This window comes from Protopterus annectens, chromosome 2.part0, assembly GCF_019279795.1.
Source record: "Protopterus annectens isolate FY-2018-M chromosome 2.part0, PAN1.0, whole genome shotgun sequence".
Classification (NCBI taxonomy): domain Eukaryota; kingdom Metazoa; phylum Chordata; order Ceratodontiformes; family Protopteridae; genus Protopterus; species Protopterus annectens.
In genome coordinates this window covers 779,504,857-779,531,738 of record NC_056728.1, presented here as the reverse complement: position 1 = coordinate 779,531,738, position 26,882 = coordinate 779,504,857, and the positions used below count along the sequence as shown (strand labels likewise).

Below are 26,882 nucleotides of genomic sequence, written 5' to 3'. Positions count from 1 at the left end.
GGATCAATTTTCCAAACAAGGCACCATTCAGTCTGTCCCTCAAGACCAGCATGAAAAGGGGGGGTTTACTCCAGGGTGTTTCTAGTTCCAAGGAAAGATGGCCCTTGGAGGCCTATTTTAGATCTTTCCCTATTAAACACCTTCCTGGTGGTGCCTTCCTTCAGAATGCTATCCCTACCTACTCTTCTGCCCCTGATCCCCTCCTCAAGCTTTCTTAGCTTCTCTAGATCTCAAGGATGCATCTTGTCCCATCTGTGGATAGACCTGACTCCCCTCGGCCATGTCTGTGAAATCCACTAGAAGCCTCTCTGAACACGACGTGTTGCGTCTTGTGGATCAAGTGCTTTTGGCCAGAGGTATCTTGCCCCCCAGGACCTATCCTTCCTTGGGAGGTGATCACCTTTTGCCAAAGACCCCTACTTATTCTCCTCCTTCATTGCCTTTGAAGCCCCTTGATATAGCACAGTTTTCCCCCCTCTAAGGTTTCCTTTATGGACCTCACTAAGGAACCACAGTTGCCTTCGTGGCAGGAGAGTTTTGTTACAACCCAGGATGTTAGCTGTAGTGTACGTAATCTGGCATTTCACAGCCATCCAGGGACTCAGAGTCGGCCTGCTGAGCCACTTATGGGAGGGGTGACCCCTGTCCAGGACACTCGCACCTCTTTAGATGGACCAGCCTTCCAACTAATGAAGAAGACTTTGGCGTCTGCTGGCGATACTGTGCTGTCAATCTCCCTGCCCTCTTCTGGACCACTATGTACACAAGTCGCTCCTAGCAGACACCGGGCGCAAGGGCCTCAGGATGTACTCCCACAGGAAACCCCTTTTGCGTTGTCTTCCCCAGCTCCTCCCTCTGAGGAAGTTCACTGCAAAAGCTTGTGCAAGAGGAAGCACATGGACTCCACAGAGGAGTCCCTCACTGAAGAGACAGACTTTGATGATGAGGAAGGGTCCCCTCGCTCACCCTCTGAGGTATCCTTTGGTGATGTCCTCAAAATCCTTAAACAGAGAAGTGACTGGCAGCCCTCTAACCTGAACTCTGAAGAGTCTGTGTTCTTGCAGGCTTTTCACGCCCGGCCCCCTATCTCCTGGGTTACTCCACCTGCCAACGAACTGGTCCGGCTCATCGTGCAGCGTGTGGGAAGGCTCCTGACACCATTGAGGCCATTCCCTGCAGGCCAGATAAAAATTTTTTCCCCTCCTGCTACTGACCCCCATTGGTCCAAAGGTCTTCCTGTAGATGCTGTGGTGGTGGCAGCCGCAACCAAGAAAGATCTGGCGGAAGAAGAAAGCCAGACTGCCCATCCACCCAACAGAGTCTCGGGCTCTGGACAGAATAGTGAAGCGTACTTTTGCGTCAGCGACCTTTGCAATCAGGTCCCTGAATTATATGGCACACTTCACCAGGCTTCAAAGGGATTTAGTATCTGAGCTCTCTGAAACTTTGGCTGGTGCCGTGTCTGATGAGGTCCGTGACAAAGTAACCTGTCAACTGGCTACCACTGAATCGTTATCAAACTTCTCTATGCGCCTGATATCTCACGCATCAGAAGGAGCAGCTAGAGCAGCGAGTTCAGGTGTTGTTTTGAGTCTGCACACCTGGATGCGCTTATGTAATTTCACAGAACCCTTCAAGGCTTCCTTTCTCAATGCTCCCATTGAAACCTCTTCATTGTTTGGACCCAAAGTTAAAAGCACACTGGCTATGTGTGAACAGGACAGTAAGACCCTTTCTGCCGTAGGTGTCCGTTATTCTTCCCCCTCAATGTGCTTTCTCCAGAAACCAGAAGAGTGGGAAGATATGGTACAAAAAGTCTTAGTCCTTTCTGCGACACACCGGCGAGTTCTCCCCTAGAGGCAGAGGGGAAAACTCACAGGGAAGACCCCCCTTTCGAGGCAGAGGGGGTCCACGTAACCAGGGTTCCAGGGACTCTTTTCCTGGTCAATCCTGTCAGCACTCCAGAAGAGCGGCCCAACTCCTTTCCTCTGGAGGTGGTTGGGGGTCGTTTCTCCTTGTACCCTTCTGCCTGGCTAACCATCACCACCTACTCTTGGGTACAAAGGATAATAACCAGAGGTTACCATATCCCGTTCGATCTTTGTCCTGCCCCCCCCAACAAACTTACCCAACAATTCTACCAATTCAAAGGGAAGAAGCAGCACTAGAGATAGCAAAGTTGCTAAGAAAGAGTCATCCAGATAGTCCCTCCAGACCAGATAGGATCCGGATTCTACTCTACTATTTCTGGTGCCAAAGAAAACCGGGGACTGGAGACCAATTTTGGATCTCAGTGTATTGAGCACGTTTGTAAGAGTACAAAAATACCAGATGGTCACAATACAGTCTATCCTCCCACTTTTGGAAAAAGACAATTGGATGTGCTCAATAGATCTTCAAGATGCGTACTACCACATAAAAGTGGACAGGCCATCAAGAAGATTTCTGCGCTTCCATGCGGGAGCCAGTCACTACCAGTTCAGAGTACTGCCCTTCGGACTCTCTACAGCCCTCAGAGTGTTCACAAAGTGCATGGCAGGCAGTCATCTCAGCTCACTTGCGACTACAAGGATTCTAGGTGTTTCCATACCTGGACGACTGGCTCGTCTCCGCCCCCACCAGACATTTATTGGAAGAAGCCCTGACATACTCTCTCCTCGTTTCAAAAAGGCTAGGCATAACCATAAACTGGCAAAAATCCAATCTCACCCCATCTCAGTCCACAGAATTCATAGGGGTCATATTGGACACAAAGAATTGCAGAGCATCCATTCCAGAGCACAGAATTCTAAGGATAAAGCAACAACTGATCCCAGTCCTTTCAAGGGTGAAGTCCACAGCTCACTCTGTCCTACAGCTGTTGGAGTCCATGGCAGCCTCCATCACCATTGTCCCCCTGGCCAGGTTTCACATGAGGCTTCTACAATGGCTACTGCTCACCCAATGGTATCCTTTTCAGCACCCGCTTTCAGCCAAGATTCGAGTAACTCACAGGTGCAAACAGGATTTAAATTGGTGGATGACCAACAACCCGTCACAGTGGTCTCGCCCTTTCTCCCCTCAGCAACCCAAGGCTACAGTGACCACGGAGGTCTCCCTGAAGGGTTTGGGGGGGCTATGTCAGGGTCAGACTGTCCAAGGCACTTGGTCCGAATTGGAGGCCCAACTGCATATAAATGTTCTGGAGCTGAGGGCGGTGCTTCTGGCGTTGCAAGCATTCCATCCCCTGCTGCCGTCTGGGACTATTGCAATTCAATCAGACAACATGGCTGTGGTCTGGTACATCAACAAACAGGGCGGAACCAAATCTTACCCCATTTGTTGAGAGGCCATGAGGATATGGCAATGGGCGATGGCTACCAACGGTTTTCTTCTAGCAATGCACATTCCTGGGAGTTCCAACGTGATAGCAGACAGACTCAGCAGGTGCATTCTACAACCTCATGAGTGGTCCCTGAATCCCTTGATAGTGGCGGAGATCTTCCACTGCTGGGGCCGTACTTGCTGTGACCTCTTTGCATCCCCGACCATCTACAAATGCAGCAACTATTTTGCCCTGATTCCCCCTCCGGGACAGTCACCCAGGGATGCTCTAGTCCATGATTGGCCCTCGGGTCTCCTTTATGCTTTTCCACCTCTTCCCCAGTTTCTGAAGAAAGCCCGTCGGTTGAAGAGCAAGGTGATCCTAATAGCACCATATTGGCCTCTTCAGATTTGGTTCCCCTACCTTAGGCGTCACCTGCTAGATCAACCATGGATTCTCCATCCAACCCCGGATTTGATCTCCCATCCACAGAATCTAATTCATCCCATCTTTCATAGCCTGAAGCTCACAGCTTGGCTCCTCCAATTCCCTTGATTGCCAGGCAGAATGATCTTTCTTTACCAGTACGGGACATTCTTATTGCATCTCATAAGTCTTCCACTAGAATTACTTATCTAAGCAAGTGGAAAAGATTTACCTTTTGGCTGAAAGAAAAGCAAGTAGATCCCTTTTCAGCACCAGTGTTGATAGTATTAGAGTATTTAGCCAATCTATTCCAATCGGGTCTTTCGGCCTCTACCATTAGAGTTCATTTGGCTGCTATATCCAATTTCCATGAGGGTGTCCAAGACTCCTCTCTTATGTCACACAAATTATGCAAGACTTTCATAAAAGGTGTGAATCACCTGAAGCACCCTTTTAGAGAACCTATTCAACCATGGGACCTGTCATTAGTTCTACAAGCTCTGACAATGCCACCTTTCGAACCAACTTCTTCAAGCGACCTCAAATATTTGTCATGGAAAACCTTGTTTTTTGTCGTCATTACTTCTGCCAGACGTATCTCTGAGCTTCAAGCCTTATGCATCAAGAGTCCGTACTTGATTTTTCATAGAGACAGAGTGTCTTTGAGAATTAATCCTTCCTTTCTGCCAAAAGTGATCTCTGAAATGTCCATTAATCAAATCATCGAATTGCCAGTTTTCTTTCCCAATCATTCAAACAAAGGAGAGTATTGCCTACATACCCTAGATATTCAGACAAATTTGCTTCTACTTGAACAGGACTAAGGCCTCTCATAAATCAGACCAGTTATTTTTGGCTTATTCTGGACCTAGATTAGGATGTGCTGTTGCTAAGGTCACATTGGCTAGGTGGTTGAAAGACCTTGTGACCTTCATTTATGCACAATGTAATAATCCATTGCCGACTACCATAAAGGCTCATTCGACAAGGTCGGTGGCAACTTCTGCTGCCTTCCATGCCAGAGCCTCTTTACGTGACATCTGTGCAGCTGCAACTTGGGCTACGCCTCATACCTTCATCCATCATTATAAATTGGATTTGACCTCCAGGGGAAGAGCATCTTTTGGTTCTATGGTGCTCAGGAATATCCTTCCATGAGAGCCTCCCAGGAATAGTGGTAGCTGGGGACTCTGTCCCATACGTAAGGAATGAACGAGGATAAACAATACCAGATAAAGAAATTATGTCTTAACATAACGTTCCATCTGTATTATTAATCCTCGTTCAGTCATTACGACCCTCCCTCCTTCTCCCTCCCATGGCTTCTAGTGGATCTCACCATCCAGTTCTCTTAGGTCATTTGATCAGAGGTAGCCTTTACCTTCTTTTGACTTGCAAACTCAATCTGAGGTAACAGGGAGAGGGGAATTCTGGGTAAGAGTTTTAGCTTGAGAGTTTGTGGCAACAATACAGATGGAACGTTATGGTAAGACATAACTTCTTTTTTTAACTCAGCCATTTCCTTTCTGCAGGCACTGGGTTACACAATAAATCCCAAAAAGTCTTGTCTCACACCGAATCAGTATCTTATATTCCTAAGGTGCAGGTTTTTGCACAGATTTGATGATCTTTCTTCCTGTGGAGAAAGCAACCTATCTCTGGGCATTCATGGAGGCTCTTCTGCCTTTTCCTGCCATCGCGGCCAGGGAGTTTTTGAGACTGCTGGGGTTTATGGCCTCCACTATTCTCATGCTGCCCTTTGTAAAGCAGCACGTGAGAAAGTTCCAGTGGTTTCTCAAGACAGTCTGGTCTCAATATGCTCATGCTTTAGATGTCATGATTTCCCTGCTTCCCTGCTTGAAAGCACAGTTAGGTTGGTGGATGCAATAACTCAATCAGAATCCTGGCCTTCCTCTTCAGATTCCTCAACCAGCTCAGCAACTTCCTCAGACTTGGGGTGGGGAGCAACCTTTGCTTCCAGAAAAGTTCAGAGCCTTTGGTCCTATTCTCATAGGAAGGAACATGTCAACATCAGCGAGATGAGAGCTTTACTTCTAGCCTTACAGACCTTTCACACACTGTTCCTGCCAGGACCACTACAGATCCTCACAGACAATGCTACAGTCCTTTGATACATAAGCAGGGGGACACAAAATCTTATCTCCTCTGTCATTTGGCCATCAAGGCTTGGGAATTGGCTGCTTTATACAAGGTAACTCTGCATGCTGTGTACCTTCCTTTAGCTCAGAGCTCGGTCGCAGACACACTAAGCAGGTCCATGACACAATCTCACAAGTGGATGCTTCGCAGGGATGTGTTCCTGGATCTAGTTCACCATTAGGGTACTCCAGAACTGGACTTATTTGCCTCCCCTGTGAACAGACAACTTCCTCGCTTCTGTGCCAGGGTCCCTCATCCTCAAGTGTGGAAAATGGATGCCCACTCATTCTCATAGAAGGGGAGGTTTCTCTGTGCATTTCCCCCTTCCCCTTAGTTTAGAAAGTCCTGTTGAAAATTATACAGGACAAACCAAAAATCTTGTTAATGACTCCCTTTTGGCTAAGACAGCACTGGTTTCCTCTTGTTCTGCAGTTAGCCAAGGATCATCACTACAGGTTACCTCACTGCCTGGACCTACTCACTCAGGACAAGGGATCTAACTCTACAGCTGACCCTGTAGGGGTGATAACTTTTGATCCCTTTCAGGCACCTATTCTCTAAGGACGTGCTAAGGGTTTTGCAGGAGGCCAGGAAACCCACTACTAGAAAATCTTATGTTTCCAAGTGGAGAAGATGTTCCATTCGGTGCTAAAAAAGGAAAGTGGATCCCTTTGGGGCGGACATTCCACTAGTGCTTTCCTACCTGTGTGTGTTACTCAATAGGGGCCTTTCTTACTCTTCTGTTAAGTCCCTTGTTCTGCCTTTTCTGCCTGATTGCCTTTGATCCCTCCCCTAGCTTCCAGGCTAAAAGTTAAGCTTCTTCTAATGGGTGTCCTACACTTAAGACACCCAGGAAACTGGTTCCTCCTCCCTGGGATCTCAGTTATGTTCTGGAAAAACTTTACCCAAGCCCCTTTTGAACCAGTAGCTTCTGCTTCCTTAAAGTTTTGCACATGGAAAACAGTGCTTCTGGTAGCCTTAACCTCTGCCAGAAGGGTTTCTGAAAATCAGGCATTCATGGTTTTGCCTCCTTTTCTGGTCTTCCACAAAGACAGGGTTTCCTTGAGAACTAACCCTTCCTTCATGCCAAAAAGAGTGAATAAAGTGTCAATCAATCCATCCAATTGCCTACCTTCTTCCCTTCACCTCAGTCCTCTAGTGAGAGAATTTTACACACCTTAGATGTGCATAGACAACTTGGATTTTACCTTAGCAAAACAGTTTATCAAGAAGTCTAACCAACCTTTTGTGTCTTTTCATCCCAGGGCTGTGGGCTTGACTGTCCAAACAAACTATATATCCACATGGATTTCTAAAGCTCTATCATGTTTTGCTATGAATTCCATGGAAAGTCCTTATCAGCATCTGTCAAGGCACAATTCTACTAGATCAGTTGCATCCTCAGGGGCCTTCTTCAAGGGCCTAGATGCTCACTCCATCTTGGAAGTAGCCACCTAGTCATCTGCTCACATCTTCACAAAAAATTACAAATTGGACACTGTTACCAGATCCAGAGCTGGATTTGCTAGAGCAATTCTGCATGGATTCTTGGAAAATGCTTCCTTTTAGTTTCCCCTTCTTCATCTTCCTCCCTGAGTTCCCTTTCAGCTCTGGCACTCTCCCATATGTAAAGAATACTGCAACATTGAATAGAAGGACATAGAATAGTTGTGCAAAATCTTACCATAACCATAGATGTCCTTCTTTTCTCTGTAGCAGTATTCTATCCCTCCTACCTTCCCTCTACAGCTTGCTTTTTCCTAGGATGATCCACCTAGGCTCCCCGGGGGGTTTTCCTCATGGGGCTTGCTTATTCTGAAGATTGTATATGCAGACGCCCCTTTTATGGCTGTCGCTGTCTGGGCTTGTGTGTGACGTCCCACATACAGACAGTGGCTCTTGTATACATGCCGGACGTCTGGTCATTTGGGCGGAATACGACCCATATGTAAAGAATACTGCAACATAGAAGTGAAAGACATCTATGGTTATGGTAAGATTTTACACAACTATTCTTTCTCTCCTGCCTGGTGTACAATGAATAATCATCTTCCAAAAGCACTCTACTGCAGCCTCAGTTTTGTGAAGATCAGTTCATTCTGCTGGTATGGTTGCATTTTTACTAATGTAGGTCTTGACTGCTTTTTTATGGCCAGGTTTGGAACATGCACACAATGTACCCTTTCAATTAATAAAGCCTGCTGTGGACTACCAGTCCACTTGCTTATTTGTGCTATCATAAAATTAAGAGTTCATTTCTTCCAGTTTCACTAGTCCAGCAGAAAATCTCAAGTTTTCTCTGCATAACCTGTGCTCTAACTCTTACCATTTTTTAAACATCTCTCCTTGAGCAATGTCATGCTCAGTCAGCCTTTTCTTCATTTCACCCTCTGATTTGTTAATTTTTATCAGTTCATCTGAATAGCTGTTTAAAGCGTCTTCCATTTCTTCCAGCCTTTTGTAGTATACTCCTTCTGTGTTTCTTTTCTTTTAATCAGCCTTGAGCACATTAGATTTATTTTTTCCTCTAAATTACCGGAAGTCATTGTACCAGTGCTGGAGCTTGAACTGCTTTTTGCTGAACAACCACAGGATTCTTCCCAGTCAGTGTTTTCTCTTCACATTTTCTAGCTGATTTTTTTTCAGGCTCTCTAAGATGTTCATCGTGTTTCACTGTTGCAGTCATTACAATTGGGTTATCCTGCTGGCAGGCTACCCGCAGTCGGCCTGAATTCCAAAGGTTTCTTCTTCTTAGCATCTATGCAGTGTACTTATTCGTCAGTAACTGAATTTTACTAAAACTGTCAAAATTACTAGCACTTAGAGCTGAAGTTAAGGTGTTGATTAGTGTGCAGCCATCTTGGAAACAAGTCCCTGAAAATGTTTATTTTTTGATGCAGATTTAGAATGCATCTCTCTTGATGGCAGATGTGCCCAGAGACCTAAACTGTTTGTCTAATTTGTTGTCTCTGTTTGCTTATTTCTACTGTACTGTGTACTACTGTGCTTCTCAGCTTTTGTATTACAGAAACCTATTCTTTGTTATTTTTCCACTGATGAATTGTTTCCTAAATCAGATGTCATGGCTAAACCCTAGAGGAAGGTTACAGCTCCTTCACTACACTTGAATTTTATTCTAAAACAAAATAATGGACCTTCCACTTAAATTAGCCTTCACAGTTGGCTTAAATTTCTAACTTGAAAAATGGGTGTTTTCTAGGCAGTTACTTTAGCTAGGAAGGATGTCAGAGTTTGCATCCCTGCCCTGTCTTCCTTTCTTTTGGTAGAGTTTATTTTTTCTGTCATTTCATCCCTTATACCTGAGGTCTTGCTTGACACAGAAGTTAAACAGAAGATTCATTTGGCATTTTCTTCTTTCACAGAACCTTGCTGAGAAGAGTTTATATGTAGCTTTAGATATATATCACAAAGTGACAAAGTATTTTCATAATTTGAATGTGTTAGGTATTCCGTATGGGATCTACCCATTTTCTAACTGGTTCTCCATATCTATTGACTTTTGCTGTGAATAGCCAGATATGTTGAAAGACGGATTAAACCCATTGTCCCAATGATGCTGCAACCTCTACAAGTTTTTGAAAGAAACTCCACAAATTATATTTGTAATGCACAACATGGTCTTCCACTTATACATTAATTAAGTTTGACCTCAACTCCCAATCAAGAAGTTTTACAATAGTAATGATTCATAGTGTGGTAGCAGGTATCCATTGTGATCATGCAGAAATTAACAGTTTCAGCAGAAGATGAAACAATCACTTTGGGGGTATATTTTCTGAGGTATGTCTCCTGTAATAACAACTAATTTGGCTTGTGGGTTACTGCAGGCTTCCTTCCATTGGAAATTATTTGCAGGAGGTTATTTCAGTTTGGTAGTGCAGGATACTGGCCTGTGTCAAATCTTTGAACACTCAAAATTCAAATGTTACATGGTTGAGACCAAACGTTCGTAATTTTGAGTGCTCGAAGACAGACTTTCAACAGCACCGTATGGTGCAGATTGAAGTGCGGTCTTGGAGTTGATATATTTAAGTAGAGGGGGTGTTGGGGGTGCAGAGGGGCTTGCCCCCCTGCCTTACACTGTTAGTGCTTTTTTCTGTGTTTTCTTCTTCTTTTTTTTTTTAATGTTTGAACATCCGAACGTCGAACATTTGGTCTCTACCATTTAATGTTCGACATTTTGGATGTTCGAACATTTAACATAGACCCGTTGAGCCCACATCATATTATGCATAGAACACTGACATGATAAGGCTTCCAGATTCAAAATGCCATTCCCTTTACTCTGCTGTACTTTTAAAGATGATCTTAATGCTATTAGTCAGCATCACAGTCTCCAGTATAAAAAAAAAAAAAGGCTGATAGATGGTATAAATCTACCTTTTGGATCACTGGATCATAGGAGATTACTAGGCTGTCGATCCAGAAGTCTTTTTACGCCTAGCCATTTCAACCCAGTGTAATACAGTAGAGGTACTAGTCAATACCCGAGATTGCATTTAGTGATGACTACCCATGTCCAGGAGTGTTGTGGGTATTATCCCAGGTAAGAATTTACGGTGCCCCACCCACTCATCCAGATTACTCTTAAACAGTATCTTAGAGGTTCTCTCTTTCACATGAATTTGTAGCCTGTTCCAAAAACATGGTAGTCACTGGGAGTTAAATCTGTCCCTCCATCCAGCATATCCTATTTAAGTCATAAGCCATATTCAAGTCCCTGGAATGCGTAGCCCTAGACCCAATTCATTGAAATTCCCTGACCGGGAATCTAACCTGGGCTGTTGGGGTGAGAGCACCAAATCCGAATCACTAGACAACCCCCCCCCCCCCCACACACACACATGCACACCCCTGCAAATTATGTAAACTAACTCTGAGATTGTACTACATTGCAGGAAAGGGCAAATGCCTAGGAATACCAGCCGTTGACAAAATCTAGTCATGTTTTGGGCAACATCATTCTGTTCATAGTAGTATGTAGGCATAACCTGTCAACTCTCCAGATTTTTGCCTCATATTTTTGGCCTGTTTCTTATAAAATTGTGTTTTTTTTCTCAAATCACTGGCAAATCATTGAGGCCGAATTTAGAAAATAATGGCAGACATTTGAGTTTCAGAGTTCATATGCTTTAGAAAATTCATGCTAATGCAAAACCTGCCAGTCTGTCAACTTTCTAAGTTTGTAAGAGCAATATTTAAAGAGTGTCCCTATTTTGGCCCTTCCCCCCCCCCCCCTGTTATTTGTGGCTTTGGTATGTATGTAGGTTTTATTTTATTTGCAATTTGTTTACTGGGTAGGTGAATTGATCTGCTGACCCTTTTCACTGCACAACCTGGGGAAAAAAGTTCAATAGAAAGCAAGCAGAAACATTTTAGTACAGATGATGTGCAAGTTACAATTGCAAAAACATTTTTCCTAGCAATGACAGAAAGCATATGTGTGCAAGTTGCAATTCAAGCAAACAGTAGTCAAATTGCTGTAGAGCAAGACAACATAAGGTAGTACAGTAGAGAAATGACTGTGTCTGTGACTACAATAGTAGAATTGCTCTGGAGTTACAGTACTAGAAATATTACTGTCACAAGTGTGCATTTTATGCAAGATGTGTATAGAATAATAGTTTAAAGAAGCAATAAATATAAATTGTCAGTGATGGGATAAAATCATGTACATATGCTTCAGGCCAGAGTAGCTTATGCAACTTTGACTTATTTGCCAGAATAAGTGGTGTATATACCTGGAATGTTTTATATAACACCGTTTTCAGCCTGCTGCAAGTTATTTACATTTTTAGCAATTCCAAGCTGTTTTTCCGCCAGTGAAAAGAGACTGTTGTGCTTGCTTGGTGAAATAAACAAAGACGTGATGCTGGCTAACTGTTTTGGAACTGATCCTTTTAAGTAATTATGTTCTGATCATGTAGAAATGAAAAGTTAAAACATGCAAACTAAGTGTTATGATCAACATAGATGAAAAAGGATAGTGCATTTCCATTGCCCTCTTAGAGATCATTAGCATGCTCTTTTTTTTCTAGAACAACTCAAATTGGTTATAAGAATGTAGATGGCATTTGGCAATGCATTATGTAGCACTCCGCCAGCACTCTTCTACAACCCATCAGTACATTAAGATAATGTTACATGATTGATTTCAGGAGCGGGGATCACTGTCTTAGTAAAGATTGTGGTGGCAAGAAATTAGTTGAAGCAAAGGCAAGCAGCTTCCGTATGAATAAAAAGTTTTTCGTGGTTTATCAAAGTCAGTTTTCTAATAAAATAATTTCTTTTTAGGAGTTTCTACAGAGAAATCCTTTTCCTTTCATTGGTGTCTCTTGGAAAGGAGAATATTGACATTGGTAAGTCCCCTACTTTTCCTTCTGCAAGGCATGTAATAAACATCTCCAGTGTACTGCAGTAAAGAAACCATTCAGAAGGCAAGGTTATTGGAATATACATTTTAAAAGTACATATATTACGAAACCTGCTTTAAATGTAGCAGTTTAACTACAGTATACAACATTTAGTTTCACTTGTGATTACAGTTGTCTGTTTAACAACATCCCACATGAGTAGACCTTATAATGATCAATCTAGCCAGTTTGTCCAAGGTTCTTCATAAAGTACAAATATGTATGTTTTACGTTTATATGGGACTAAGTTAAAACCAATAGGAGCCAGGAGTCTGTGTTAATCAGCAGGCTTGTATGGCACCTAGTGTGCAGGTATCCAGTTAACAACTATACCTGAAACAGATACAATTTTTCTCCTAACATCAACAGTACAGTCAAATATAACTATTTATGTTTTCAAGTAGTTGTAACTTCACAACTGTATCATAGCAGCATTCAGTTATTTTTACTTTTGTACTTAAACTTGGGACTGGCTTTTCAGTTTAGTCTGTTTTAGGAAAGATTTTGCAGTTGAGTCATTGTGCATGCACTGTTTGTCAAAGGCCATTGCTAGAAACAAGTATTTTCCTTGTTTAATGTGTCTCTGGTTTACCTTTCCTGGTCATGAGCAAACTGTTTATGGTATTTTGTAGTGAGTAGAAGGGGTTACTCTGGTGGATTGACCAGTTATCTATCAACTCATGTTTCCCTTTCTCGCTTCCAGTCCTACTCAGTCTGTAACCACAAAGCCTTGGACTTTGCTTAGGGAGTTCTTTCCAGGAACAGTGGAGTAAGCAGAACAGAATGAAGCACTTAAGTTGCAAACAAATGATTTCTCCCTTAAATGCTATCGAATCTCTACATAATTTTTGGGTTCCAGGTCCCCTCTACTAGTAATCACAGATAATATTACCGTGATGTGGTGCATAAACAAGAGAAAACAGAATGGTTTCCTTCTGCAAGGGCAAGAATGGTTTCTACAGCGGTGTCTCCTCCTTAACCCCAAAAAGACTAAACTCTTGCTCTTTACTCCTACACAAAAGTCCACCCCACTTAACTTCACTATCAAATCAAAAAATGGTACAGTCATATCTCCTGACACGACTACTACTAAACTCTTAGGAGGAACTATTGACCACAGCCTTAACTATGATACTCACATCAACATCACAATCAAATCAGTAAACCGAAAACTTGGCTCCCTCTACAAAATAAAACCCATCCTTACTCCCATAGCTAGAACTACTATTGCCCAAACCCACCTTATCTCTACTCTCTTTTATGCCTCTCCTATATGTACAAATCTATCCAAATGCAACCTCCACAAGCTGGCAGTCTCTTACAATAATATTGCCAGATTTGCTACCAGCTCCCCTTTTAGAACACACCACTGTCTAAATCTTAAGCAGCTTGGTTGGCTTGAATTCCACAATCAAATTTTATTTCATCAACTGAATATTGCACATAAAACCCTTTACCACCCAGAAAATATACCAATTATCACTAGTCTAATCTGCCCATATAAAAATCTTACAAACCTACGCTCAGCCAATAAACTTCTGGTATCCATACATAAACCAAACAACAAAGCAGGAGATTCCCTTTTCTCTAATACTGTGGGGAAAAGTTGGAACCTACTTCCCAGTGAACTCGCATCACTATCTTCAACTACACTCTTCAAAAAGAAACTAAAACAATACCTTAAAAACCATTGGCTATGTCCCTGTTCAAACTCTGACTAAGACTATCTCTGGCTATTTACATCACAGTCAGTCTTCCCAAGTTTCTTACTCACTTTATTGCCACTTTAAGGCCTCTACCATCTAGATGCTCTAGTTGCTCATATACACCTAAGATGTAATTTACCTCTTTTTCTCTCCTGAGTCCCCCCCCCCTCCACTTACTCTACCAATCCTGTTTCAACTACCTGATCTCCCATATTCTGCAGAAGACTTTCTTCCCACAGCATTCACAAAAAAAAAAACTAAGTATTACCTTATCTTATTTTTGTGCTATTCTTCTGTTCCGTCAATGTTTGCTAAATTACCTTAATCACCTGTTTTTGTCTAGCAACCTATCTGCATCTGAAGTTTAATGTTCTGTAACTTATTACTTAATACTTTGTATGTCTTGTCTGTTTTAATGTGGAGCTTTTCTCCCCGGGCCTCTACTGAAAATGGACATATATCCAGCTAGACTAGCCTGGTCAACAAATGTAAAATAAAATAAATAAATAATAAAACCAGATTCTCCCCCATTTACAAACTAGCAACTCAGCATATTCTATCCCTACAGGGTACTTATATTCCCTCAGAGCAGAATATTGTTGCAGACAAACTGAGCAGGTCCAGGACAGACCCCCCCCCCCCCCAATCAAAAAAAATGGATTTTGAGACTAGGGTTCTTCCAGGAAATGATCCAACTGTGGAGAACTCAAATAGATCTGTTTGCCTTTTTTCATAACAGAAAGTTAAAGAAATTCTGCTCTGTGACTCCTTGTACAAAGGCATGGAAGCGAGATGCCTTTTTATTTCCATGGACAAGAATGTGCCTTTGTGCCTTTCTACTCTTTCCTCTAATATCTAGGATTCTTCCAAAAAAAATCAGGGGGACTCTTCCAGGATAGTTGTGGTTTATCCTCCTTTTGGCCCAGGCAACAGTGGTTCCTCTCCTTTTTAAAGTGTCAAAGAACAGTTAACCACATGCTTCCTCACAGAATGGACTCACTCATAGAAAGCAGGGTGTCTTGATACACCCAGCCATCAACCTCATTTAACTGCCTGTATGATGAGCATTAATACCTTTTAGGTACCTTTGTTTTCTCAGGATGTGCTGCAGGTATTAAAGGAGGCTGAGAAACCTCTTGAAAATTATATATAAGAATGTGGAAATATTTTCTAGTTCATACCAGAGTAAGAACCAGGATCCTTTTCAGCTCAGAGTCTTCTGGTTCTAAATTTTGTCTTAGTTATTTTCTTTTGGCCTTTCTTACTCTTCTATAAAGATTCACCTTTTGGCCATCTCTGTTTACCTGTCCATATCAAACAGTTTTGAAACAGGTTCTGCATATCTGTCCAGTTAGGTTGCTCCTTATTGGATCTTTAATATTGTTTTATGGAAACTTAAAACTTTTTCCATTTGAACCAAATTATGAAACTGATTTGAAGTTCTTAACTTAGAAAACAGTATTAATCATTTCTTTGACTTCTACAGTGAGAGTATCTGAGTTGCTAGGTCTTATGCTGTGGCAGTCTTATTTCATTTTTCACAAAGCTAGGGTAAATTTGCGAACAAATCCTTCATTTATACTTGAATTGGTTTCACAATTTCGTTGAGCCAGACTGTTCACTTCACTGTTTTCTTTCCACAACAAAAAAATGAGGCCGAGAGAATTCTGGATGTTCACAGGCAACTCAGATACTACATTGACAAAACTAAATTCAACTTGTTCTCTAGAGCTATAATCCACTGTGCACAGTTTAAAAGAAGAGTGAAAACTGTCGTGCAACAATGGCAGTTTGTATTTAATAGTCTTAGATTCTTATTTCCTTGTTTGGTTTTAATTTTCTTTGTAAACTATGCTTTTCTTTTTCTGTGGCCACAACCTTTTTATAGTTCTGCAATACAGTTGGTGCAGGATATAAAGGTCTTCTTTAGGAAGCTCAATATTACCTTTTTTTTAAGGAAAAACACAACACATCAGATGGGAAGGATAGACTTAATTTTGGGAAGGCTACATTTTGTGAAACCTCCAATGAATGCAAGTTTTTGAGAAGAATGTACTGAGATTCATTCATTTTAATTTGGATGTATTTGGCAAGACTAGAGACAGTTTAACTTTATTTGAAAGAAAATCGTTAACCAGTTAAAAAAAAAAAAGAAAAGAAAAACAAACCATTTTCATTGTACCTGTAAAAAAGATGGGAGGATAGCAGTTTTAAATTCAGAAAACTTATACAGTGTAATTGTAACACAATTAGGAGACTGTTGGTGGTATGACAAAATATTTTTTATCCTATTTTGAAATTTAAGGAGGAGATCAACTTTTGTTACAAGTTGTGGAAGACGGGGTCATACAACAGTCAATAAATTGAAGGTAAAAAATCCAAAAGAAAAATATTACTTGCTTTCAAAGGTCAGTAAGGACAGCAAACATCCATTGTGTCATCCCTTTATTTTTGGCAGATGCTCATTAACTGAACTGCTATCCAGAGTTTTTAACATTTGTCCCCCCCCCCCCCAAATGAAGGGTGTTAGGGCTATATTTTATGATACTACACAATTTTTGGATCGTGTACTGTAAGTCCAAACTGAAGCAGTGAATGGTAATTGTGTAAATTAGAAATAGTCACTGGTCAGTAATATACCACATTATGTGGGCATTGATGCTTTGGAAAATTAATTAAGCAAAACTAATTCATATACCGTAGGTTTTAATAAACTGTTACTGAACCTAACAGAACAAGTACTTAGAAAAAAATATCTTCCATTTAATGAGTGTTTTTACCAATCCAGGGTACTGTAATGAGGCTTCAGCCATCCATCCATCCACATCCCCTTTTCCCATTATTGCACATGAGGTCGGGGTGACAGTCATCTAGAACCAAGGTTAACACCGTGGAGTGGCTAGCCCTGCCATGGCTGTTTGTCTATACAACACACTCTCACATACAGTCACACCTTTGGCAATTTGTACCTCTTTATGCTGTTTTTTTTATGGGATACTTTGAGAAACTTATATTTTATTAACTTTTTTGTATGCACTAAACTTGTGAAGGGGGTTTTTGGTTGACTTGGACTATAGAGCTAGTGGAACTGGTGAGGTTTATGCAATATTTAAATGACAATAGACAGGATTTGGAGTTCTAGCTTGCATTTGTTCAGGCATCTGTTTTATACTTGTATGTTGTGATTTCCAAACACTTTGATGTTTGATGTTAGTGTGACCCTTTGTAGAAATTTCTACCACAAAAACAGTTTGCTTGGAGTGTATAGCGGCCATCCACGATACATTATACAGAATATATCTAACTGATAATTTATTAGAATCAAGCATATCTGTTCAGCAGAAGCATATTAGGAATGTTTGTCATAACTTTTATATATATATATATATATATATATATATGTATATATATATAAAATTTGGATCTACTTCTGCTTACCGAAATTACATTTCTTCAAATTCCAAACAGCCAACTCCACTTAAGTGAACATCCACTTTACTGAACATACAGACTTACCGAAATCCTTTGCCTGGGAAATGAACCAGGGTGAACTTTGCCCTATTCCCAGTGTAGTGCGATCTTGGAGTTGGTATATATAAGTAGGGGGGTGGGGGGGCAAAGCCCCCACTTGGGTGGGTTTAATTTGTTTCCATTCATTTTTTTTACCTGATGGCCAAGTTGTTCATTTCCCAGGAGTAGGATTTTGGTAGTCTGTGTGCTCGATAAAGTGGAAGTTCGCTGAAGTGGAGTCGGCTGTTTGGAATTCAAACAAGTGTAATTTTGGTATTTAAAAGTAGGACCCATATTATATAAAAAAAAGTTGTATGCAGCTGAAGTAATCTAACTAAAATGATAAATGTTTTAAACACCCTACTATATAACCTACCTCCTTCTAAAAATCTAATATTGGACTGCAGCCTTGCACCATTAGTCCATTCCCAAAGAAATATGTAAATCACTGTTATTTTTACTTGAGGGTCTGCCCCCACGCACTCATGGTCTCACAATTGTGGCCAAAGTGAAATCACCATCTTTTATGCTGTAGTTGACTGTGTGTAAGTCAACAACAGCTTATATTGACAAATTGTCCAGAAAAAATTGCATTCAACTAAGCCACTTCTCAACTAAATATGTCGTAATTATATAGATATGTATTTGTAATAAAAAGGTATGGTACAGATATTGCTGCACATCTTGGTGGTAGAGTATGTTGTATTATGAATTATGTATGTTTATACAATGTAATCTATATTTTAGTGTGTGTGCGTGTGTGTGTGTGTGTGTGTGTGTGTGTGTGTACGCCCCACCAACTAGCTACTGTGCCCACATTATACCCCGGCAAGAAAAAGAGACTGGAGTCGCCACTGGTTGGAATACCTTGAATACAGCCACATCTTACAGAAGGAGCCTTCCTGAAGTCTTGTAAGGCCAGGCCTCTTTACTACAAGAATCTGCTTGGCAAGTTGTTCTGGATTTCTGTTTTCTCAACTGTAGAAGAGCATGCATTTATTGAACAAGTTCTCATTTGTCTGTACTATGCAGTTTTGCCAAACAAATGGGAGCAGTCTAGTTTTTGGAAGAGTGGATCTGTATTTATTTTACTTTGTTAACTTGGGAGATAAGTACACAGCAGGTAGATAATATCTGTAGTGTTTCCACTTTTAATGTGCACACATTAGTAGGTCCTATAACAAACTATTCTTAAACATGAGACAGCTCAGTAATAAAACTCCAGAAAACAGAAAGAAAGCAGCATGGCTGAACAGTGGAGATGTTGCCTAAAAACGTAGAAGAAGCAACCTTTTGTGTGACATGTTGAATCAAAAAGGAGAAAAGAACTGTATTTTCCAAATGAGGTGACATCAAAGGTTAGAAAAAATTTATATTGTTTAGAAAATATAAGGAAAAGCAGGACGACGACACAGGGTGTTTTTTAAAGTCCCATGGGTAGTAAAATTAGCAAAGTGGAGACTCAGACTGATGGAAGGATACCCAGCTTAATCAAGAAATGAAGTGAGCTTTTTATTTAGGTATAAACAAGCTAGAAAGACAAAGGTAGAATAATTACATTTAAGACAGTAGATGGGGGTTGGAGAGAAAAGAATGCCGAAAAAATGTGAATAATGGATAATCCTCATTATTTACAGAGGAGGGGATGTATCATATCCTTTCAGGAGAACTAGCTGGAACATGGTGTTCATCCAATTCCTTTTACTGCAGAAATGTGTAAAGGAACTTCAGAAGTTGATTCTAGGTGAGACCTGCTGGGATTCACCCGATGCTTTGAAAACTGGCATTAGAACTGCTAATGTCTCTTAAGAAATATTTTCAGCAAATAATGGAGGCAAAATTCCTGAAAACTGGGAGTGAAGATGTTATACCCTTTATAAGAGACTGATAACTGTCTACTTGCCAGTTTGACCTCACTTGTAGTTAAGATAGTGGAGTTACTGATGAGTGTTTCAGTATATCCAGAAGCCTCTGGGTCACAGGACTTGGAACATGACTGTACACCAGGTAGATTATGCCACATAAATCTAACAAGATTTTTTTTGGTAACAATGTTAGTAACACAGAGGATGGTTCTGAATATGTCAGCTTTAAATTTCTGAATCGTACAAAAAGGTAAAAGAAAAAATTAAATTTGAAATGGACAAAAGACTGACTAAACAAAAGAAGATTGTGGGGTCCTCCTATTTGTTTTTGCTTAAATAAGGTATTCCCACCAGCAGGATACCAGTGTTGTAGGTACTCAGACTGGTTCTATTTTCTAACTGACATTCTTGAAATTCTAGGTGGAATAGTATGCCTTTTTGCTGGTGATGCAAAAGTATGCAACAGAAGTAGTACTGAAGTTATACAAAGGGTGAGCATGGAGATAATAGGATTGGTCTAAGGCATTCATTAATTTTTTGAGTACCATTTTGATCCATGTGAGGTTTATGGAGGAGCTTCAGGCTAACCTAGCAGTCAAGTGCAAGACACTGGAACTCATATTTGTTGAAGTGCCAACCCATTGTATGACATAAACACACCAGAAGGCAATATGGAGAATCATTAATTTACTTATGTCAGTTGAAGAGGGTTAAGCAGGTCATTCCATGCCAAACCCTGTGCCCTAAATCTTGCACATTAAACATATGGTTAACATGTAGTAAAATCTTTAGTTATGAGAGTAATAGTCACCATTAAGAGTTTTGATCTGTGGCCATGTGTCAGGCCTGGTACAGGTCTGTCCATGAAGTTTGCTACCTTTGTGTAGCATGATAAAGTGCTGGTCCCCACTTCTCTGAAGTCCAGTACCAGTCTCTCAGTTGCTTGCCATTGCATAATTTCATGTGAGATTTCATGACCGTAGGTAGCTGGGGACTTGGTACTGCATTGCACTCAGGAGCCTTTGATGACTGAGAACATTACAAGTCCACTGTCTCTGAAATCAGTATTGTTAGTCTGTTCTCATCTCTTGTATTTGACCCTGCTTTTCAGGATGCTGTCAGACTTAAATGAAGAACAACTCTGAATAACCTTGAGTCTGTACTCTTCCTCCAGATGTACCTGGTAAAGTTTCTGAGAAAGAAGTTTGAGGGTCCTTGGGTTAACCTTCCTGTTGAAGCCTTTTATTCAGGTCACTGTCAAGGTAGCCTGTAGGTATTCCTACTCTGCCTGTTTAGCCCCTGAAAGTAGATGCCCTGTATATGCCATTGCCTGAATGAACAGAGCAATTCATCTAGCGTCCAAGTTCTGAGTTCTTATAGGTTCATACTTTACAGGTGTATACTAGGCTAATGACCACTGGGGCCTTTATAAGCCTAGCCAGGCAGCCCAATTTTATCCCATTTTAGGTTATTTTATGGGGTATATGTAGATTAAGATTTACAGGCTGCCTCTGTCTATTAGAGACGAGGGTGCTAGACCTTGGATATATTTCAGATTTCCCATGCATTGGCCCAGGTTTATCTTGAATGGGGTTAGAGAAGAGCTGTGCTTCACATGGATGGGAAGTCTGTTCCATGGAAGGTAAATTCTCTGAGACACATGCTTGTTCCTCCAGTGTGTCCTATTTATGTCACTTCTTAGATGCAATAATTCTGATGCTATTCCTTTTGCAGATGTGCAAAAGGTCCATCAGAGAGGTATCGAAGGATCAATCTTCTTCTTTCGGCTTTTCCTGGTTAGGGGTCGCCACAGCGGATCACTTGTCTGCTCATGATTGGCAGTGGAGTTTTATGGTGTTGAGTTGCCAGCCCGGCGCCCAACCTTCCACAGAAGGCACACACATGCACAAACTCACACCTAGGGCCAATTTATAGTGTCCAATCCACCTACAACATGTCTTTGGGATGTGGGAGGAAACCCACGTGAAAACAGGGAGGACATGCAGACTCCGCACAGAAGGCACCCTAGCTGAGGATCAAACCGGAGAACCTCTTGCTGTAAGGCGGCTTCGCTAACCGCTGCACCATCATGGCCACCCTATCCAAGGATCAATAAACTATAAAATTCACAACACTGTTAAACTTGTAAAAATAATAAAAAGTAGTTGGTTCCAAAACAGCACACCACCAGCTGCAAATTAAATATTTAATAATTGCACACAGTATTTAGTGCTTTCATTTCCTATCAAGTGAGACTTCATCAGAATACTGATGAAGTCTCACTTGATATGAGATGGTATTCAAGGATGCCTTATATGCCAGGGATAGAACACGCCTCAACAAGTCTGTAGTAGAGGGAGTATAAGGATAGGGCTTTGAGGTGATCCTCACAGGACATGTTAATGCCCTGCATTCTTTTTGTGAGAAACCTCTGTGGACGTTCCAGCTGTTGCATATGTTTACTTCCTTGACCTAGACGCCATGCTCTTGCTTATAACTTGAGCAACATACAGTAATTTCTTCATTACCTTAGATTTATATTGGTCAAAACCCAGGTTACTGTGTACATACTTGCCCAAATTCCTGACTATTGGTTCTACTCTCAGTGGTGCGTTATCAATTTAGGTAATTTTCTAGGGTGGCTGAGATCCCAAAGGGTACTATTATACATTTGTTGGCTTTGAGTTTTAAGGCCCGGCTTTGACACTAGTCATTTATCTGTGTTAGTCCTTCTTGTGGGATGTTAGTGTCCTGGTGGGATTCTGTGATTGCTTCTAGTTTGCAATCATCTGCAAACTAGGTCAGCCAGAGGTGCTTGACATTGGCCTTGACTTTTGAGAAGTAGATGACAAATAGGAGTTGACCCAACACAGGGCCCTGAGTGACTCCACTAGTGCCTATCCAGTGCATAACATGGAGGTTCATACCTATATGCATTTGTTTGTTTACAATGCCCTAGAAGGGTATTGTATCAGATGCCTTAGCCAGGTCAAGTTAGGCAGTATGCAGGTAGCAGAAAATATGCTAGGAACTAAGGCAGCATGGGAATGGAGAAAGGAGATTCTGCCGATAGGGATGACTGTAATTAGGGATACAGAGAATAGACAAGGGGAGTGTAATAGTTACTGGAGTAAGCTGGCAAAGCAACCAAGGTTTTGGGAACAAATAATTAGAGAAGGAAAGGTAATGGAATAAAAAGAGGCCAAGAAGACATTCGGATTTCTGGCTAATGATTACATTCCCTGACAAGCAGAAAGGGACAGGGAAATCCTGAATGAAAGACCTGCACTGGTTGAGTTTTTAATTGAGTCTAGAACAGAAGCTGCTGTTAAAAAAAGGTTAATTAGTAGGGCATATAAAATATTCCGTGATAACTATTGGAATCAATCAGACAAAGTCAGAAAATACTGGGTAGAGAGATTAGATATGCAATTCACAAAGAAACAATAGGAAGGCATATATGCAAGGCTGCCAAATATGTAGAAGATTTAGGATTTTTGCATGAAAATGTTTGTGTGGCTACTTTTATACCCCAAGCAGACTCCAAAGAATTTTTCCTCAAGTAGATGACAAATATTGGAAGTGTAATGAGGAAGAAAGAGGTAACTTGAAACACTTGTTTTGGGAGTGTAATGAATTGGCAGACTTAAAAAAATTCCCTACAGAGTAATTTCTCAGAAATACTGGGTGAGCAAATGAGTGTCACTAAGGAAATGATTTTTTTGAACTGGGATTCAGGGTCTGAATTGCCTAGAACACAATAAGGCCTTGTTAAATTTCATTCTGGTGGCTACCAAAAAAGCAGTTACTAGAATGGAAATCAGAATCTAGGCTGACTGTAGTTGAAGTTGTGAATATTATAACAAAGGTAAAAGAACAGAATGTAGGATCTTTAGAAAAGGTAGGAGTAAATTACATCGAAAAAATAGAAATTGTGGGAGTAATACATACAGAAAAATGTTTTAGAGGAGAAATGAGGTTTAATAGAAGGCAGGAATTGACTAATTTATGTAATGTTACTTAGATTGTACATCACATGTATTGTTATATATCCTGTAATGTTTGCAAATGTGAACTTGTTAATTTGGTTTGATTACTTTTATATAAATTTGTTTTCCTATATCACAAGTGAAAGATATTTAAAAAAGGGTAGGCATTAATGAAGTGTTTTGGCCTCATACATTGCCTTGTTGACCTTTTCAAGGAAGTCTGTTAGGTTGAGTAGGCATGATGTACCCTTGATGAAACTAAACTGGGTTGGATGCAGTGTTTGAAGGTTTTCTATGTTCTTATTGATCATTTCTGTGGTAATTCTTTCCATGGTTTTGCATACGAGACTAGTTATACTTATAGTTCTGTAGATGTTCATCGTGCTTATAGCTGCAGTCATAACAGATGGGTTATCCTGCCGTCAGGTGGGTCCTCGGTCGGCCGAATTCCAAAGTCTAGGTCCGGCGTCGGTTGTCGTCGCTTCTTCCCTGACGTCAGTGAGTCAGGGGTATAAAAGAGGCAGCCGACGCCATTTTCTTCAGTCTTTCTTGCCGCGCGGTGCCCGAAGCAGAAGCAGTTCGCAAGTGCCGGTCGGCCAGCTCTTGAGATTTACGAAAGTATTTCAGCCGAAGTCTTCTTGAAAGCTAAGTACCCCGTTGGGGAAATTTTTCTTGCCTCAGACCGATGTCAGACAAAGTTAATAATTGCATTTCATGTGGGAAGCAAATACCGCATAAGGATTTCCACTCTTTCTGTATGTCTCGCTTAGGCCCAGACCACGACGTCTCGGCCTGCCGTTTTTGTGCTAGATTCAATAAGCGCACTATTAAGCGTCGGGCGGAGTTCGCCCTTCACTTTTTTGGCAAAAAATTTAATTATATTATGTCGTCGGATACTCCCAACTCCAGTTTTGAGCAAAAAACGCAAAGTTAAGGACCGACATACGAGGTCCGCACCACCTACTGAAACCATGCTAAGGCCGACTACCGGTTCTCCGGTACTCTGCGAGGTGCCTACGCAGCCCCTGAGTACCGATGACAATGCATCACCAGTGTCTTCAGTACCCGAGGTCGCAGGCTCCTCGGCCCCCATTCCTACTAAAGATCCCGACGCCACTCCTGGCGGGGAAACTCAGAATTTAGACAGGCCTGCCATTTCTCAAGGGGTCCACAGGCCTTCCTCCTTCTCTATTAAAGCCTTCACTAAATCTAAAGCAGCCATGAAAACCAAAAAACAGGTTCCTCAGACCCCCTCTCAAGGCACCATGCCTAAAAAAACAGATGCTTAAAATGGCTGAGGATTTGATTACTCTTATCAGGGGTTCTCATCTCCCCCTCTGACAAAAGGCCCAGATTAGAAGAAGACTACCCTTCCTCAGATCAAGCTTCTATTACCTCAGAACTATCTGAGGACCAGGATTATGCCTATTCTTCATTCGAAGACTCTGATGCAGAGGAGTCTATTCCCTCGGTCCCCGGTCCCCCCCCCTCCGAGGACTTCTCTTTTGGGGAAGCCCTGCATACATTGAGGGAACACTTTCACTGAAGGCCAAGATTACTCAGATTCCAAGAAAAGGCTCAAGGAATTTCTTCTGCTCCCCCAGCATAGGCCTCTGGCTATCCCTCCTGTTTTAGATATATTGGGTGATGTGTACACAGAAGCCAGCCTTATTCCTGATTCTTTGCCTCCAGCTCCTGTTAAACCAGACAGGTATTACCGGGTTCCTGATTCTCACCAGTTCCTATATAAAAGTCATACTGCTGACCCAGAAACAATTTCACAGGGTCCCAAGGGAATTAAGGCCTCTACTGCTAAAAATCCATTACCTTCAGAGAGAGATTCCAGAGCTTTAGAAAGGTGGGGGAAAAAGGTGTACACCTCGGCCACTTTAACCATGAGGGCATTAAACTGTCAGTTCCATATGTTAAAGTATCAACAGTTTTGATATCTCAGCTGAAAAGCAAGATGACACAACCAGAACAACCAGATTTAAAAGAGTTGCAGGATTTGTTGCATGGTGCAGAGCAAGTGGGTAAACATAGCTTGCAGTGTGGTTTTGATGCTTTAGAGGCCTCATGTAGAGCTGCTGTTACGGGGTCTGTTATATGTAGGCATGCTTGGCTCAAAGAGCAAACCTTACCAGATCATGTCAAAGCTAAATTATTAGATGCACCTCTTCAAAAAGATGTATTGTTTGGTGTTAAAGCTGAGGAGGTACTAAAGAAAATGGAGGAAAAAGCTAAATCAATGCAAACAGTGAAAGATTTCCTGCAGGTACAGCCTCCACGTTTCAGCAGAATCTGGCCTTCAAATAATTGGTCCTTTCCAGCCACAGATAGACCTCAAAGGGGCAGATACAGGCGCCCAAGGGGCAGAGGGCAACCTCAAGGATCCTTCAGAGCCAGACAGTGGCAAGCACCAACCCCAAGAGGTGGAGAAGATAGATCACATTCTTTTAGAAAACAGACACAATGATTTCCCCCTACACCTGCCAAGCAAAGCTTTAATGGCAGCACCTTTGGGCGGAAAATTGACATTATTCTCAAAAAATTGGCATATTGTTACAAAAGACAAATGGATTCTGGACATTATAGACAGAGGCTACAGGTTCCACTTTCACACCCTTCCAAAAATGAGAGGCATGCCAAACCTGCCACAAAATCAAAGGGCAGAGGCACAAAAACAAGTTTCAGCTCTCATAGACATGAAACCAATTAGAGGTACCTGCAAAAGAACAAGGTCAAGGGTTTTATTCCAGACTGTTCCTGGTACCGAGGAAAGACAAAGATTGGAGACCTATCTTAGACCTATCCATCCTAAACACATATCTACAGGTGCCAAAATTCAAGATACTCGCATTACAGCAGCTTCTTCCCATGCTGGGCAAGGAGTCTTGGCTGGTAACATTGGACCTCAAGGAGGCATACCTGCATGTCCCTATCAGACAAGATTGCAGAAGATACCTCAGATTTCTTGCAGGTTCAACCCATTTCCAATTCTCTGCATTGCCCTTTGGCTTATCTACTGCGCCCAGAGTGTTTACGAAATGCCTGGCATCAGTAATCGCCTTCTGCAGACTACAAGGGATACAAATCTACCCATATCTGGACGACTGCCTGATCCAAGCGGACAGCAAGGACATACTACTGCAGCACCTGGCGTTTGTAATAAAACTGTTGAACTTCCTGGGATACACAGTCAACAAAAAGAAATCAAAACTAATACCCTCTCAACAAATAATTTTCCTGGGTGCCAGCTTGGATACAACCACCCAGATGGCCTACCTCACGCCAGACAAGCAAGGGCAACTGTCTCAATACTTCAGAAAAATGGCAACTTACACCAGGCTAACTGCAAGGAAAATCCTGCAGGCTCTGGGATTCATGCCATCTTGCATCCTACTAATCCCATGTGCAAAGCTGCGTATGAGGAAACTTCAATGGTACCTGAAAAACTTATGGTCTCAACACAGCCACAGCTTGGAAAC

The 26,882-nt window shown here is 41.6% G+C and overlaps 1 protein-coding gene across 1 annotated transcript in view; it reads left to right on the top strand.

Moving 5' to 3' along the window:
* Positions 1-26,882, top strand: part of DENND4C (DENN domain containing 4C) — a 2,492,302-nt gene that overhangs the window by 2,297,626 nt on the left and 167,794 nt on the right. Inside the window, exon 29 of the mRNA XM_044061083.1 lies at positions 12,206-12,270. Within this exon, the coding sequence (XP_043917018.1) occupies positions 12,206-12,270 (65 nt within the window). The remainder of the gene's footprint in view (positions 1-12,205; positions 12,271-26,882) is intronic.